We start from the raw sequence: 17,730 nt of genomic DNA, 5'->3' as shown, positions 1-17,730 counted from the left end.
ATAAAACCTTGCCAAATTGAACCTTCCCACGAAGGTAATGAATGGAGTTTTGATGCAATGAGCCACAGTTACTTAAAACACTCAACAAATATAACACCTGCCAAAAAAATAAAATAAATAAATAAAATCAATCAATAAATAAAGATAAAAACGCGAGAAAACCTTTAAATTATCACAACGCGAAATATACACACACGCTAAACTGGATGCGTCATTAATTAATACCCCCCCAATAGTTTATAGCCCCTCCCCTATTCATTGCTCCCCCCCCCCCCCTCCCTGCCTTGAGGAACACCTTCACTTATGGCCTGCTGTTGGGTCAGATTTGAGCCATTTTAACCTCGAATTACATACAATACATACATACATACATATCGTCTCCTTGCAATAATTATAATAGTCTTCCTGGCTTAATTTTTGTTTATTCATTATTCCTTATGTATTTATTAATTATTTGTCATTTGTCTAATTCCTTGTTTTATTTAGCCTCGGTATTTAACTAAGCATTTTTTTTTTTTTTCACTTTCTGACTGTGGCCCTTGCAATGAATGGCTTAATTGTTTATTTACTGTTCCTTACGTGTTTATTGATTATATGTGAGTTATTTATTTGATATTCATGATTTTTTTTTTAACTTCGTATTTCTTTATATGATAGTTTTATCTTTTCGTGTTTTCTGGCTTAAGTTTTGTTTATTACTCCTTGTTTGTGTTATTAGGTGTGTCATTAATTATTTGTCTTATTTCTCGTAGTTTAATGGATTTTTTAGCACTTTAATTATTAGAGTTCCTCACCAGTCATTTTATGAGAGAGAGAGAGAGAGAGAGAGAGAGAGAGAGAGAGAGAGAGAGAGAGAGAGAGAGAGAGAGAGAGAGAGAGAGAGAGAGAGAGAGAGTCTAAATGAATGATAAAAAAAATAATAATCAGTTACAGTATTTTATTTATAAACAAGAACAATTCATGATAATAATAATAATAATAATAATAATAATATATTTAAATACAAGGAGGAAAATGTGTAATAATAATAATAATAATAATAATAATAATAATAATAATAATAATAATAATAATAATAACAATAACTGCTTTTATCTTACTCACACAGATAAATAGTTTTATAAATAGTTTATTGACCATAAACATTGTGTACATACACACAAAATTAAATAGAACAGATAAAAATTTCAAAATGTAGTCAGTGACACACAGAAGACTGGTGACAAAACCTACTAAAGCCCATTAAATGATTGGGTGTCTCAAGTTTCCACATCATCAGTGGAACACTGCTTCTGAGCACTCAGGGATGGACAAGCTTTTCATGGCTTGTGTGAATGGAGACAAGACGTGTAGGGGATTTATTTGTTCTGTTTTTTCTTGTCCTACTCTCTCTTCCTCCCTCTTGACTCTTCCTTTGCTTCATCCTACTCTTTCTCTTGCTCATTCTTTCTCTCTCTCTCTCTCTCTGGACTTTTCAGACATAGCTCCTTATGATTTTTTGGCAATCCCAAACCTGTTGACAGTATCCTTATCTGAGAGCCAAGGAGACCATGCAGAATGTGGCAGCATACCTATCATTGGTTGCAGAAGCATTTGAGCAGTGGAGTGATGGATGATTGTAGGAATGTGGTGGCACTGCTATCCACCATGACATTCATCCACATAACAGAACCATCTCACATGGTGCATTCAGCCTCAGGGAGAGGAACCTCTGTAGCCTTGGGCAGTAGCCCTTGGTCAGGTTTGCTCCAGAGTCAAACCTGCTTACCATCCGAGAATACCTTGGGGAGGAATGAGGAAGCCTTTTGCTCTGAACCCATGAAAATTGTTCAACCCTATAAGGGAAAAATATGAATGTTGAACAAATTGATGAGAAATGGAAGGATTAATGGGCTAAGTGTGTTGGATTACAGAGGGCTTTCTTTGAAGGACATTTTGAATGATACCATAATTTTGGCCCTTAGCCCAAGGTTGGATACTTCTGAACCGTTCTTGCATTTTTAAGCTAAGTAATATAAAATGCTCAATTAACAAAGGAAGGATAATGAAAAGATAAAACAAATCAGGAATTATATCAATTCATAGCTTTATCATAGTTCTAAGTCATAAATACTACAAAAATTAGTCAATCTCTTCAGAAATAATTATAAGATAAGCTTTAATAATAAAAAGTATGTATAAATAGATGAAATGTTGTCACCTTCACCAATGCCGGCTTCTTGTTATTCAGCACATGCTTGTGCTTCCTGAACACCGGTCTCATACTGGATAGAGACAGTAATGTATGGAGGTTTGATGCAATACAACATTTTATATAAGGATAAAAACTTGCATAAACTTCCTGTTTGTGTTTTTCTACTAAGGTGCAATTGTTAGGTGAGCATTTGCAACTTCCTACACTTAAACCATAACATCCCTACTACAGTGGCTCAGAGCCACACCATCACTTGTTGCTTGTCCACTAGTAAATAAGTTTTTTGTTTGTTCATTCTCATTCCTTCCCTATTTAAAACATCATTCCATCTTGTCATGGCCTCTTGAAGATCTTGTTGGCTTCCTGTCACGACAGCGACATCGTCTGCATAGGCCAGCATGATCTCTTTATCCTCCCTTACACACACTTCCTTCAGGCATCTGTCCATGTATATAATGAATAGCAAAGGAGAGAGCATCAATTATTCAATTATTCAATTATTCCTCACACACACACATACATACACACACACACACACACACACAAACACACACACACACACACACACACACACACACACACACACACACACAGGTAATAACAATAATATCTACCCTATATTGTAATGCACATTTTCATAATCACCACTGAATCATCATCATCATCATCATCAATATTTTTTATCAATAATATTAACAGTATTTATATATGTACATAGCATTACTATTATTACTACACACACACACACACACACGTACATACACTCACCTCTCGGCAGGGGTGGTGGGGAACAGGAGGAGGAGGAGGAGGAGGAGGAGGAGGAGGAGGAGGAGGAGGAGGAGGAGGAGGAGGAGGAGGAGTGGACGAGGAGGAGGAGGAGGAGGAGGAGGAGGAGGAGGAGGAGGAGGAGGAGGAGGAGGAGGAGGAGGATTAACACTGCGTGAGTGACTGACAGACTGACTAACTGACTAACTCACTAACTGACTGAATGACTGACTAACTGACTGACTGAATGACTGACTAACTGACTAACTGAGTGACTGACTGACTGACTCACTGACTGATACATACATACATACAGACAGACACAAGTACACAAGAATAAAAAATAAAATACATAACTGAAAAATCATTGCAATACACAGACAGACAGACAGACCAATGACAGAAAGACAGACAGATGGAGACAAACTAAACAGATAGATAGATAGTGAAATGACCACACAAAACACACACACACACACACACACACACACACACACACACACACACACACACACACACACACACACACACACACACACACACACACACACGCACCTGTTGAACATAGTAAGCTGTGGCTTACTATGGCTTATCCCCTTATCAGCTGGAGGGAGGGCTACAGCTAATAATCTTTTCTTCTTCCTTATCCGTGCCTCCTCCTCGTCCTCCTCTTCCTTTTCCTCCTCCACCTCGTACTCCGGAACTGGCGACCCCACCACCGGCACCTCCGACATGGCCTCCTGCGGGATGGTAAGGTAGTTAGGGAACTGTCTGAGTTAGCGTGTGTGTGTATGTTGGTTAAGTTTGGTTAAGTGTTAAATAAAGAATGGTACTCTATATTAATTTCAATATTTATCTACTTATTATCTGTATTTTGAAGATACATGTACCATTTGAACTGTAAACCTTTGTAATTGTCTGTCTCCTGCACACCCAGCTCGTCAACACCCCTGTGCCTGCAAACGGGTCACTGAACATTAAATAAACTTGTCTCAGTCCCCTACATACACACAAGTGGCTGGCCAAACACTGCATCAACACAAACAATGGATAAACAGTGGGAATCTGCTGGTCTGAGTCCCCTACATACACACAAGTGGCTGGCCAAACACTGCATCAACACAAACAGTGAATAAACAGTGAGAATCTGCTGGTCTGAGCCCCCAAAACACACTAGTGGCTGGCCAAACACTAGATCAACACAAACAGTGAATAAACAGTGGGAATCTGCTGGTCTGAGCCCCCAAAACACACAAGTGGCTGGCCAAACACTAGATCAACACAAACAGTGGATAAACAGTGGGAATCTGCTGGTCTGAGTCCCCTACATAAACACAAGTGGCTGGCCAAACACTAGATCAACACAAACAGTGGATAAATAGTAGGAATCTGCTGGTCTGAGCCCCCAAAACACACAAGTGGTTGGCCAAACACTGCATCAACACAAACAGTGGATAAACAGTGGGAATCTGCTGGTCTGAGTCCCCTACATACACACAAGTGGCTGGCCAAACACTGCATCAACACAAACAGTGAATAAACAGTGGGAATCTGCTGGTCTGAGTCCCCTACATACACACAAGTGGCTGGCCAAACACTGCATCAACACAAACAGTGGATAAACAGTGGGAATCTGCTGGTCTGAGTCCCCTACATACACACAAGTGGCTGGCCAAACACTGCATCAACACAAACAATGGATAAACAGTGGGAATCTGCTGGTCTGAGTCCCCTACATACACACAAGTGGCTGGCCAAACACTAGATCAACACAAACAGTGAATAAACAGTGGGAATCTGCTGGTCTGAGTCCCCTACATACACACAAGTGGCTGGCCAAACACTAGATCAACACAAACAGTGGATAAACAGTGGGAATCTGCTGGTCTGAGTCCCCTACATAAACACAAGTGGCTGGCCAAACACTAGATCAACACAAACAGTGGATAAATAGTAGGAATCTGCTGGTCTGAGCCCCCAAAACACACAAGTGGCTGGCCAAACACTGCATCAACACAAACAGTGGATAAACAGTGGGAATCTGCTGGTCTGAGTCCGCTACATACACACAAGTGGCTGGCCAAATACTGCATCAACACAAACAGTGAATAAACAGTGGGAATCTGCTGGTCTGAGTCCCCTACATACACACAAGTGGCTGGCCAAACACTAGATCAACACAAACAGTGAATAAACAGTGAGAATCTGCTGGTCTGAGCCCCCAAAACACACTAGTGGCTGGCCAAACACTAGATCAACACAAACAGTGAATAAACAGTGGGAATCTGCTGGTCTGAGTCCCCTACATACACACAAGTGGCTGGCCAAACACTAGATCAACACAAACAGTGGATAAACAGTGGGAATCTGCTGGTCTGAGTCCCCTACATAAACACAAGTGGCTGGCCAAACACTAGATCAACACAAACAGTGGATAAATAGTAGGAATCTGCTGGTCTGAGCCCCCAAAACACACAAGTAGCTGGCCAAACACTGCATCAACACAAACAGTGGATAAACAGTGGGAATCTGCTGGTCTGAGTCCGCTACATACACACAAGTGGCTGGCCAAATACTGCATCAACACAAACAGTGAATAAACAGTGGGAATCTGCTGGTCTGAGTCCCCTACATACACACAAGTGGCTGGCCAAACACTAGATCAACACAAACAGTGAATAAACAGTGAGAATCTGCTGGTCTGAGCCCCCAAAACACACTAGTGGCTGGCCAAACACTAGATCAACACAAACAGTGAATAAACAGTGGGAATCTGCTGGTCTGAGCCCCCAAAACACACAAATGGCTGGCCAAACACTAGATCAACACAAACAGTGGATAAACAGTGGGAATCTGCTGGTCTGAGTCCCCTACATAAACACAAGTGGCTGGCCAAACACTAGATCAACACAAACAGTGGATAAATAGTAGGAATCTGCTGGTCTGAGCCCCCAAAACACACAAGTGGCTGGCCAAACACTGCATCAACACAAACAGTGGATAAACAGTGGGAATCTGCTGGTCTGAGTCCGCTACATACACACAAGTGGCTGGCCAAATACTGCATCAACACAAACAGTGAATAAACAGTGGGAATCTGCTGGTCTGAGTCCCCTACATACACACAAGTGGCTGGCCAAACACTGCATCAACACAAACAGTGGATAAACAGTGGGAATCTGCTGGTCTGAGTCCCCTACATACAGACAAGTGGCTGGCTAAACACTGCATCAACACAAACAATGGATAAACAGTGGGAATCTGCTGGTCTGAGTCCCCTACATACACACAAGTGGCTGGCCAAACACTAGATCAACACAAACAGTGAATAAACAGTGAGAATCTGCTGGTCTGAGCCCCCAAAACACACAAGTGGCTGGCCAAACACTAGATCAACACAAACAGTGAATAAACAGTGGGAATCTGCTGGTCTGAGCCCCCAAAACACACAACTGGCTGGCCAAACACTAGATCAACACAAACAGTGGATAAACAGTGGGAATCTGCTGGTCTGAATCCCCTACATAGACACAAGTGGCTGGCCAAACACTAGATCAACACAAACAGTGGATAAATAGTAGGAATCTGCTGGTCTGAGCCCCCAAAACACACAAGTGGCTGGCCAAACACTGCATCAACACAAACAGTGGATAAACAGTGGGAATCTGCTGGTCTGAGTCCCCTACATACACACAAGTGGCTGGCCAAACACTAGATCAACACAAACAGTGAATAAACAGTGGGAATCTGCTGGTCTGAGCCCCCAAAACACACAAGTGGCTGGCCAAACACTAAATCAACACAAACAGTGAATAAACACTGGGAATCTGCTGGTCTGAGCCCCCAAAACACACAAGTGGCTGGCCAGACACTGCATCAACACAAACAGTGAATAAACACTGGGAATCTGCTGGTCTGAGCCCCCAAAACACACAAGTGGCTGGCCAGACACTGCATCAACACAAACAGTGAATAAACAGTGGGAATCTGCTGGTCTGAGCCCCCAAAACACACTAGTGGCTGGCCAGACACTGCATAGGCACAGATGGGGAGCTGGTTTGGCCTGACAGCACCCTCCAGTATTCATGTAAATTCTGGCTACCATTTGCAATTCTATTTTGGGGAGCCACACCTCAGAGAGTCTCTTTTATTGAAGTTTTGTCCCCCCACGGCTGGCTGGCCTACATAACAAAATAAATAGATAATGTTTTTTTTTTGTCAGTTAGAGGACTTTTTCATCTCTACCTGTTGAAATAAGATTATCTCGGAAAGTTTAAAAATGATGCATTACTACTACTACTTACCCTGAACAATACCTCATCCTCAGCATCAGAGGACGGCCCCTCCCCCTCCTCACTGACTAACTGTTGTTGTTGTTGCAGTTGTTGTTGTAACAGAATCAACCTCTTCCTCTCCCTCTCTCTCTGACGTGCCTCCCTCCTGGCCTCCCTCTCTCTCCTCCTCCTCTCCTTCCTCTCCCTCCTCTCTTGCTTCTCTCTCTCTCTCTTGCTGCTGCTGCAATCTCTGGGTCCACCATGTCCTCGTTGATCCTCGGGATTTGCTGCAAAAGGAGGGAGAGAGTGAGTGAGTGGAAGTGGGAGAGAGGATGAGAGAGAAGGGTAAAACTATTATTGTAAGAGAGAGAGAGAGAGAGAGAGAGAGAGAGAGAGAGAGAGAGAGAGAGAGAGAGAGAGAGAGAGAGAGAGAGAGAGAGAGAGAGAGAGAGAGAGAGAGAGAGAGAGAGAGAGAGAGAGAAATATGTAGCAGTAATAATAATAATAATAATAATAATAATAATAATAATAATAATAATAATAATAATAATAATAATAATAATAATAATATCAAACATTCTCTCTCTCTCTCTCTCTCTCTCTCTCTCTCTCTCTCTCTCTCTCTCTCTCTCTCTCTCTCTCTCTCTCTCTCTCTCTCTCTCTCTCTCTTTCTCCTAGTGCAACCTACACTCATAAATTATTTCTTGCCCCAAAAAAGCTAATTTGGAATAAGACAAACAGTAACAAGTCCGAACATAGCAGTGGATCTTAAACTCCTAGAAACTGGAGACATTACTGTATTCCAGACCTTGGCGTTTGTATACAAAGCTCTTAATACAAACACAAGAGACACGGGCTCATGATATTCAGTTAAGACAGACAGGTAACTTGAGGACACCCTTCTGCTGAACCTCCCGTGCCCAACAGAGTGTTGTCTCACGAGGAACCAAGCACTGGACCCGGCTCTCGGACACAGTTAAAAACAAACCATTACATTCCTTTAAATTACTGATAAAACAACACTTAACAAGTAATTATTCATTGTATTTATTAGTTTTCAAATTGTAATCAGCTCTACTATTATAAACATATGTAATTGTTTGTAATTTGTAATAGTTATTATTATTATTATTATTATTATTATTTACTTTTGTTATTGATATAATTCTTTTTTGCATGTATCTATAATTTGATTGGGTTAAAGTTATGAATTACTTACTAAATAATTATGTACTGTCTTTTTCTTTTTTTTTTCATGATAGCTGAATAAAACACTGGTCTTAAACCTTAGTGTAAAATATTCATTAGTCCACAAAGACCTTGTGCTCCATGGACTGGCCATCACATATCAGAATGTCTATATACCAGTCTGTCTGTATATATTAACACCAATATATATCATTTAATCAATCAATCACTCTGTAAGGAAAATATAGACAAATAAATACAATAACAACAGATGTATATACACTCTCTCTCTCTCTCACCTGCTGAGGAGGGAGATAAGCCAAGCCACAGCTAACCCAGGTGTGTGTGGCCCACCTCCACCTCCCATCACCCCCGCTGGCAGCACCGCAGGGGGCAGGAGGGGGTGAGGGATGACTGGGCAGGGGTCACAGGGAGAGGGGTGGCTGGGGCAGGGGTCTGGGGCTGGGGTCGGGGGAAAGCCTGGGACTCCGACCACTTGCATGACCCGACCAACTCCAACGACTTCTGCCCCTAATACCTGCGTGTTGTCAGCTGGAACAACCTGAGAGGAAGGAGGTGCTCAGAAGTAGTAGTAGTAGTAGTAGTAAGATTGATTTTCTATCTCTGTCTCTCCTTTCTGTATGTAAAAAACTTTCTCTCTCTCTCTCTCTCTCTCTCTCTCTCTCTCTCTCTCTCTCTCTCTCTCTCTCTCTCACCTGTATGACATTCCCTGCCTGCACTATCATGGGGAAGTGGGGCTGCGGGGCTGAGGCATCTTGGGGCAACACCTGAAGCATGTTCCCCACTTGAATAACCCTTGTTGTGGCGGTGGTGGCAGTGGTGGTGGTGGCGTCAGTCCCCTCGGCTGCATCGTAAGGTACTGGAACTGTTGGGAGGAGGGGGTTAGTTTGGGCGGCCACGCCCCGGGGACTTAGCCTTGGGAGGAGAGCGTGCCCAAAGGGGGGCAGGGACCGGTTCTTGTAGGGGCTGCGGGCACACGCGGGAGGGCGGCCCTGGGGAGAAAGCTACTAGATTCGTTCAAAGCATATCTAAACCTAACAGAACACTATTTACAAATAAACCCACCTGTTATAATTAGCTTGTGCAACAGTTTGAGGGCGAAGGTAAGGAGTGAGGAGCCACTGCTTACAGGGATAGCCACTGTCCCCGGGAAGGTAGCATCCTGCAGGTACATGTTGTTCCTCAAACATCAGTTTGAGTGCTGACTTATCTAGTATTCTTGCATCGTTGACTGAGCCAGGCCACCTTGCCACAATGTCAAGAATCTTATAGTGAGCATCAAATACTACTTGCACATTTATGCTGTGATAGCGTTTCCTGTTCACATATACATGTTCATCGACATGAGGAGACACAATTCTTATATGAGTGCCATCAATCACTCCCACAACACCGGGAAACTGAGTTACTTGCATGAACTCTGCCTGTTTTTGCTGCACTTCACGCTGGGTGTGAGGGAAAGCCACGAACTGGCAGATTACTTCTGGGTCAGCCAGTGCATCAATTGTCTGTGATATTGCACGGCTGATAGTGGGCTGCGTTGTTCCAAAATCATCACAACTGCACTGTTGCATTTTTCCTGTGGCTAAATATCGTAATGTGATGGCCACCATCTCAGGGGTCAAGGCTCTATTTCTTTCAGTTTTACTTTGCAGCTTGTCTCTCACTATATCAGTCACTGCAACAATACCAGCACGGTCCAATCTGAATCTTTTCAGTAACTCAGCATCGTCGTACTCAGCGAAAATATCTCTTCTCACTCTGTAGGTGCGCCGCTGACGTTGTTGTGCCGCCTTCCTGCTAACGGCTGGGTTCATCATGCTCTAAATAAATTTTCCACCTACCTTTAATAATCTGTTGGAGGTAACTTGTGGAAAGAGAAAGAAAAGTGCATTATTTTTATGCAATAATATTTTTAATTTTTGAACTTGAAAATGCAATATACTTTAATCCAGAGATTTAAAAAGTGAACATACGTTTTAACCCAGCGGGTGCTGTAAACAGTACGTTGGCGGTTCACACCAGTTCAGAAGTAAGGTATCTTAAATTGCACTCGACAATGTTGTGAATACTTTAAAATGCTTGAAGCCATACTTGATGCCTTCCATAACGTGTAAAGTAAGAAGTTAGCCTGTGTTAAAAAGTGGTGATCCCTGCAGATTACCAAGGCATCCAGTCTCCCAGCAAGTGCCAAGAGGCATTCATTCAATGCTCCGCTGACACCAATTTGCCCAAAGGTATGCATTATATGTGGAAAGTACATTACGTACGGTGTAGAGGTGGTTGTCTAGTGATATAAATGGTAAGGTGGTGGTGCTGGTGATTGTGATGGTACTACACTGTTATTACCGTATGTCAGTATATTGAGGCTTGATATCACTTTTATTAATGTGCCAGTATTTCATTACCTATCTTATGAAATAACACTAGCTCTTGATATATTCTTTTCTACAAACCTTTAACAATAATTGAAAGGTTTTTTTTAAATTGAATTCAATGCCTTTTCTTATTGATGAAAATAGGAAATAATTATGGCTACCACTGGCTAGACACGCCATACCTTGCCTTGAGTTTAGGTATGGTTAGGTTAGGTTTGATATGGTTGGGTGTAGTTAGGTTAGTTTTGGGTATGGTTAGGTTACAGCAAGTACAGTTAGGTTAGTTTGGGTGTAGTTAGGTTTGGATGTGGTTAAGTTAGTTTAGGTATGGTTAGATTACAGCAGGTATGGTTAGGTTAGTTTTGGTGTGGTCAAGTTAGTTTAGGTATGGTTAGGTTACAGCAGGTATGGTTAGGTTAGTTTTGGTGTTGTTAAGTTAGTTTAGGTATGGTTAGAACCTTGGACAAAAAATGAGGAACATCACTGAACCAAAAGATTTTTATTTATTTATTTATTTATTTATTTTATTTATTTATTTATTTATTTAATTTTCTTTTAATATTTCAATGAAAATTAGCAGTATTACTTATATCTGTCAACTTTCCAAGAGGGTTAGAGAATGCCTCAAGCCATTTGTAAGATAAGATTACACGTAAATTGCTTGGTTTAAGAGAAACTGGCATGTTAGTAAAATTAATCTTTACTGTCATGTGAATGAATATTTATAAATGCAAAAAGTTTAAATCTCCAAGAACAACCTGTGTTTTACAGTAATGTGGGTAGCCCACATGGGACCCATAAAGTAGCCCACAAAACACCCACATGCCTCCCATTATCCAATGTTGGCTGGGTATATATATATATATATATATATATATATATATATATATATATATATATATATATATATATATATATATATATATATATGAGGAGGCAGTAGACATCTGCCTAAATGATAATTACTACCAGTGAGGTCTAAAGCACTGTTCAGGGGGTGCTGTGAACTTATCATTAAACCCAGCTGTGACCTCGCTGAACGTTTCCCTTTGTGTCTCACAACACAAGGGGGCAGTCATAGCCTGCCCTCTAAAGACAACTCTCTTCCTCCACACAAAACTACAAGCACCTAATAACACACACACCCTTCACTCAAAAATTTTAAAATCATCGTGGCGACTCCTACACCAGCCTCGTAGTCCCCATCTGGGGAGGGGACCATAAATGTCCCCAGGTCAGACTGCCTTTCTGTCAAAGACCCTAAGTGTCTTGACACCCCCTCAACTTTTTCTTCATTAACTTCTGCAACATTCGCAGTCAAAGATCTAATTTTCAATCTGTAGAACACCACCTCTCCTCTTCTAAACCTCATCTTCTTTTCCTCACTGAAACTCAGGTGTCTGAGGCAACTGACAGTAGCTCCTTTTCTGTTCCCTCTTACTTTCTCTATCCTCATTTTCAGTCCAAAGCTGGATGCTGCGTTTATGTGCGCAATGATTTAACCTGCTCTCGTGCCCACGCTCTTGAATCTTCTGAGTTTTCCACCATCTGGCTACGACTACAGAGTCACTCTCATACTAAATTTATCTGTGCTGTATACCTCTCACCTAACTCCTCTGATTATAAGAAATTCTTTAACTACTTAACTTCCAAAGTGGAGCACATTCTGACCCTCTTCCCTTTTGCAGAGATCTCCATTCTTGGAGACTTCAATGTTCACCACCAGCTTTGGCTTTCCTCTCCCTTCACTGACCATCCTGGTGAACTAGCCTACAACTTTGCTATCCTCCATGACCTAGAGCAATTGGTGCAACACCCTACTCGTATTCCTGACTGTCTTGGAGATACACCCAACATTCTTGACCTTTTCCCCCAGCCTCAGCCCCAGCCCCAGCCTTTTCATCCCAGCCTCTCCCAGTGTATCCTAGCCTCTCCCAGTCCATCCCAGCCTCTCTCAGTGCATTCCAGCCTCTCCCAGTCCATCCCAGCCTCTCCCAGTCCATCCCAGCCTCTCTCAGTGCATTCCAGCCTCTCCCAGTCCATCCCAGCCTCTCCCAGTCCATCCCAGCCTCTCCCAGTGCATCCTAGACTCTCCCAGTCCATCCCAGCCTCTCCCAGTCCATCCCAGCCTCTCCCAGTGCATTTCAGCCTCTCCCAGTCCATCCCAGCCTCTCTCAGTGCATTCCAGCCTCTCCCAGTCCATCCCAGCCTCTCCCAGTGCATCCTAGCTTCTCCCAGTCCATCCCAGCCTCTCTCAGTGCATTCCAGCCTCTCCCAGTCCATCCCAGCCTCTCCCAGTGATAATAAAGCAATTTGGATTTAGGAAAGGGAGATTGTGTGTTACAAACTTACTGAGTTACACTTAGATCTATAGAAAACTGTTATCAAATGGCATATAACATTTTATGTTATATGCCATAATTTATTATGGCATATAACAGATTATTATTACAGATGCCATTTCTTAAAGAAATGGCATCGGTTTTTTTTTTTTTTTTTTTTTATTATTCTCTTTCTCTCTCTCCCTCCCTAAGGCAGTGCTCCTCTTACAAAGGAAAAATAAATAATTAAATAAAATAATTAATTTACAAATCAAGGGCTGGATTTGTGTCTGTGGAGGCCTGTGAGCAGCCTGAGTGTGGAGGCCATCTACCTGAAATATTTATATTAATATTTTTGTATCTGTATTCCATGCAGTTTTTAATACATATAATATATTATAGTGAAAGGAACATATTTATTTAGTGTAAATGAAACAAGTGGTTATTTTGATAGTAATAAAAAAAATATTTAGTTCATAGAAAACTAGTGTTTGATTAATTTAAGTTTCTTTCACTTACAGAATATTTATGTGGGAGACTCCTCAGATTGTGGAGACCCCAGATTGTGGAGGCTCCTGGGCAGCTGGTCTTTTTGTGGACTCCTAAATCTGGCACTGAACAAAATTCTCTCTCTCTCTCTCTCTCTCTCTCTCTCTCTCTCTCTCTCTCTCTCTCTCTCTCTCTCTCTCTCTCTCTCTCTCTCTCTCTCTCTCTCTCTCTCTCTCTCTCTCTCTCTCTCTCTCTCTCTCTCTCTCTCTCTCTCTCTCTCTCTCTCTCTCTCTCTCTCTCTCTCTCTCTCTCTCTCTCTCTCTCTCTCTCTCTCTCTCTCTCTCTCTCTCTCTCTCTCCTCAACTCTCAACCACTGGATGGTATATCAGTTCACACAGCAAGAAGCCAAGGACCCACCGAGGCTGTCACTTGGAAGAGGTCATTGTTGTTGCATCCAGCATCCCAGCCTGACTGCCTAGACAGGTCCCGCAGGTTGCTGAATGGCAGAGGTGCAGGCTGCTCCACAGCAAGATGTGAGACCAGTGTGGCAGAGTATGATGTGTACACAATGAGGGACACACTGTAGCCAACCCAGTAGATTACCCGTGCTGCAGTGCTGATTGGGTAGGTGTTGGAGCCTGCAGGAGGAAGAGGAGGAGGGAAAGATGCCATGAAAAGGCAATTTTAAGACATGGAGGATGATGCAAAGGCAATTTAAAATCTTTGAAAGTAACACATCTTTTTAAATTTAAAAATGTAGAAAAGACCATTTTAAAATGTTTCAGAGATGAAAATGCAATTTAAGAGTTTTTCTCATCATTTCTAAAAGATTTATATCTCATATCTTACTAAGAAAACTGTTGATATCATCATATGAAGAGAACTACTGATAAAATTAAATACATTACTTGATATCCATATCAGTCATATTAACACCACTTGCTTATATTGCTCATGCCAGAACTAATTCAAGTTAATATCAGCTCAATTATGAAAATACACCAGGTATCATGTAAAGTTTCCCAGTTTTAAATCTATCCTTTAATAACTGTCTTTCTGTATTCCCATCTTATCAAACATTAAACACCACTACCCTTGCATTCAACTTAGTCTCATACCCCAACAGGTCCTCACCCTGCTGTAGGAGGGCTGGCAACATGTACCAGCCATCTTACCAAACACTAAATGCTCCAACACTTGAACTGACCAGTCTTACACCTCAACAGGTCCTCACCTTGTTGTAGGAGAGCTGACAACATGTACCAGCCAGCAGCAACTCCCATGCTAACAGGCTTCTCCCCCGTGGGTATGTAGCACCTCTGGAGTCGCTCGATGAAGAAGAGGATGCTGGCGAGGCCTGTCGTGTTAGCCGGGATGCGCCGGTACAGAGCTGTGTCCGTTGGGGTTGTGTAGGCAAACATCTTCTTGGCAAGGTCCTCGTGGGTGGCCGCAAACAGTTTACGGCTGTGGGATGAGAACTTGTCTTGTGAATGTGACATTGGGGTGAGTGTTAATCTGATTTTGTGTTACTATGTTCTGTGGGGAGTGGGTGTTAATGTGATTTTTTGTTAACTGAATGCTGTGTCTGACCTCCTGAGGTGTAGTATGGTGGGCCACAAGATTGTCCCTTTCCACTAGGGGCTGACAGATGATATTAAGAGTGTGAATGTGTGTGTGGTGCCTTGTTTGGGCCATTTTGTGTGTGATTGCCAGCCTGATGTATAGACAGCTAAATCGTTAATAATAATGAAGTTAAGAGTGTGAATGTGTGGTGATTTGTCTGCGGTGTCTTGGGGAGGATTGTTGGCCTGGTATATAGATAAATAGATTAGAATTTGGATTAACAGTGTCAATGTTGTATGTGAGTGTATAGTGTAGTGTCTGGGCCACCCTGTATAGGACTGCCAGCCTGGCATATAGATAGATCAATCTAATTATTTGACATTTCATATTCTGAACATTTTGCTGATCCAATTAATCTGTTAAGGGAGCACTTTGTTCAACATCTTTAAAATATTATTTGATCATCACCTGTATCTCTCACCTGATGATATAGATAGGCTGGGTGTAGGTAACAACTTTCAACCTCTCCTCAGTGATGGACAATTCAGAGACAGTGAGGTCAGCTTCCCCTGACTGCAGAGCTCCTACCGTGCCCGTCCACTCGTTGCTTGAGTTGTCCTTCAGTTTCCCGTAGGCATAACCTTCCAGTACATTGAAACTGACTCTGTACAAGAGAGAGAGTGGGAGAAAAATAGTGTTGTGTATTGAGGGAAAGAAAATTTCTGTCTTGTCTTCTCTATTTAGGGAAAGAAAAGGAAAAGGGCAAGTAGTGTCATATGCATGGAGGAAAAGGAAAATTATTCTCATATGCACTGAGCAAAAAGGAAAAGTACTGTGATATGTACTAAGGGAAAGGCTGGGTGTACTGAAGGGAAGGAAAAATACTGTTGTCGTATTTATTGAGGAAAAGAAAGAAATACTGTCGTATGTACATTTTTTAATTGCTAGAAAGAAAAGTGAAATATACATTTATATGTATAGTTTATTTTTCATATCAGTCACAAGTATGGATGTTTGTTTCCTTCTTTTTTTCACATGTACAGCTACCTCCTCAAATAGCATGTATTTTCAAAATTTCAAGCTGCTGTGATGATGAAAAAAGCCTGAAAGAAAAATGACAAGGAACAAAAAGTAATGAGAATAAGTTTTGTGGCAACTATTCATTAGGTGTCACTTTTTCACTCCTCCACTTAGACCGGTACAGTTGAACGCAAAATGTGAAAACTTACGAGAAATTGTGTGCATCCCTTAGTGCAGTGACAATATCCCCCACAAAACCAGTGATATTTCTTTGACTGGAGGTTAGTTCAATAATTTTGAAGGCTGGGATTAATTTTAATGAGGGATGAGAGGGTGGAAGTGACTGGAGTATAGGTTAATAATTCTACCAGCTGGAAAGGATTTTGAGGGTCAGAGGAAAGTGATTGGATATTAGCTTGATAATCGTGCTTGGTGAGATTAATTTTAGTGAGAGACTAGATGGTGGGAGGATGATATTTAGAGGTTAGTTTGGTAATTTTGCCAGTTGGTATTAATTTTTAGTGAGGGATGAGGGTGTCAGAAGAATGTGACTGGAGGTTAGTTTAATAATTCTGAGGGTGGGAGGAAAGTAATAGGGGGTTAGTTTAATTTTGGTGATGGATGAGAGTGTGAGTGGAAAGTGTAGCTGACCACATAATTTATCAAATAGTACAAGCATGTACACATTCTTAATAATGTTCCATGTTAAGATATACTAAACATGAAGTTACTCCACAATATATGATGGTGTAAATTACGAATGGTTAAAGTCGAGACTTGTTTGATGATGGCCTGTTTGCTTGCTCCCCTTGGACGTGCGGCAAGTGCAGCAGCGTTCGACCGTTTCTCTAGGGGCAAGCGACACCTCCTGGTGGGGGACTTCAAATCTGCTGTCGCTGCCTTCGAGGTGTGTCTGTTGCTTAGGTGTGGTATGTGTTGCATGTTACCTAGTTGTGTTGTTTTCTGTGTTGTTAATTGTTTCATATCATAGTGAAAGTAAACACCAGGTTTAACTGACACTCCTTACCACTCCAGGAGGCAACAGAGTCCCTGGTGGAGCTGTGTGGGGAGCAGGCGCCCGAGTGTGGTGACGCGTACTGCCGCTGTGGCCGTGCATTGCTGGAGCTGGCACGCAAGGAGGCAGGGGTGCTGGGGCCAGATCTGGATGGTGCCAGTAGTCGTGTGTATTGCTTGGTTATTGTGTTAACGTGCTGGAGTGTGCACAGCCGGGAGTGTTTGGGGAATGAAAATAAAAGGAGTTATGGATGTTTAAAAATGCATCTTTTGAGAGCTGAGTATACAAGAAAGTTGCTGTGTTTGCGGGATGAGTAAACAATGAAGAAATGTTTTGAGGAACTGGGTGTGCAGAGGCACGAGTGTTTGGAGAATGAGAATACAGGAAGACAGGAGTGATTTAGGAATAAGTGTACAAGAAAGGAGTGTTTGAGTGACAATATATAAGGAAGAGGTGTTTTGAAAATGAGAGTACAAGGAATGAGCATTTTGGGAGTTAATAT

The 17,730-nt window shown here is 42.0% G+C and overlaps 1 protein-coding gene and 1 long non-coding RNA gene across 23 annotated transcripts; one reads left to right on the top strand and one right to left on the bottom strand.

Annotated features, from left to right (window-relative positions):
• Positions 1-2,058: 2,058 nt before the first annotated feature.
• LOC135099562 (uncharacterized) lies at positions 2,059-10,276 on the bottom strand. Its single transcript, XR_010268137.1, has 6 exons — positions 9,508-10,276; positions 9,138-9,307; positions 8,721-8,983; positions 7,264-7,520; positions 3,515-3,699; positions 2,059-2,634 (listed from the first exon to the last, which is right to left on the bottom strand). It is a non-coding gene; the product is annotated as an uncharacterized LOC135099562 (long non-coding RNA).
• A 136-nt stretch (positions 10,277-10,412) lies between these two features.
• LOC135099560 (uncharacterized) lies at positions 10,413-17,724 on the top strand. Of its 22 annotated transcripts, none has more exons than XR_010268128.1 (6): positions 10,428-10,679; positions 13,663-14,254; positions 14,857-15,133; positions 15,727-15,823; positions 17,047-17,120; positions 17,249-17,724. XR_010268128.1 is itself a non-coding variant. In XM_064001952.1 (5 exons), the coding sequence occupies exons 4-5, from the start codon at positions 16,974-16,976 to the stop codon at positions 17,543-17,545; spliced, it is 444 nt and encodes a 147-aa protein (XP_063858022.1). In that variant the 5' UTR covers positions 10,413-10,474; positions 10,602-10,679; positions 13,663-14,254; positions 14,857-16,973; the 3' UTR covers positions 17,546-17,724. The 22 variants fall into 22 exon arrangements, 6 of the variants coding, with proteins under 6 accessions (XP_063858022.1, XP_063858024.1, XP_063858021.1 ...); XR_010268127.1 differs by having other exon boundaries at positions 17,044-17,120; XM_064001952.1 differs by having other exon boundaries at positions 10,413-10,474; positions 10,602-10,679; positions 14,857-17,120.
• The last annotated feature ends 6 nt before the right edge of the window (positions 17,725-17,730 follow it).

Source organism: Scylla paramamosain, unplaced genomic scaffold (assembly GCF_035594125.1).
Source record: "Scylla paramamosain isolate STU-SP2022 unplaced genomic scaffold, ASM3559412v1 Contig147, whole genome shotgun sequence".
Lineage (NCBI taxonomy): Eukaryota > Metazoa > Arthropoda > Malacostraca > Decapoda > Portunidae > Scylla > Scylla paramamosain.
This window is presented reverse-complemented; position numbering and strand designations above follow the sequence as displayed.

Coding starts and splice junctions, on each gene's coding strand:
- LOC135099560 (XM_064001952.1), top strand. CDS start 16,974: ATGGTTAAAGTCGAGACTTGTTTGATGATGGCCTGTTTGCTTGCTCCC. Junction 17,121..17,248: donor CTGCTGTCGCTGCCTTCGAG/GTGTGTCTGTTG, acceptor TTACCACTCCAG/GAGGCAACAGAGTCCCTGGT.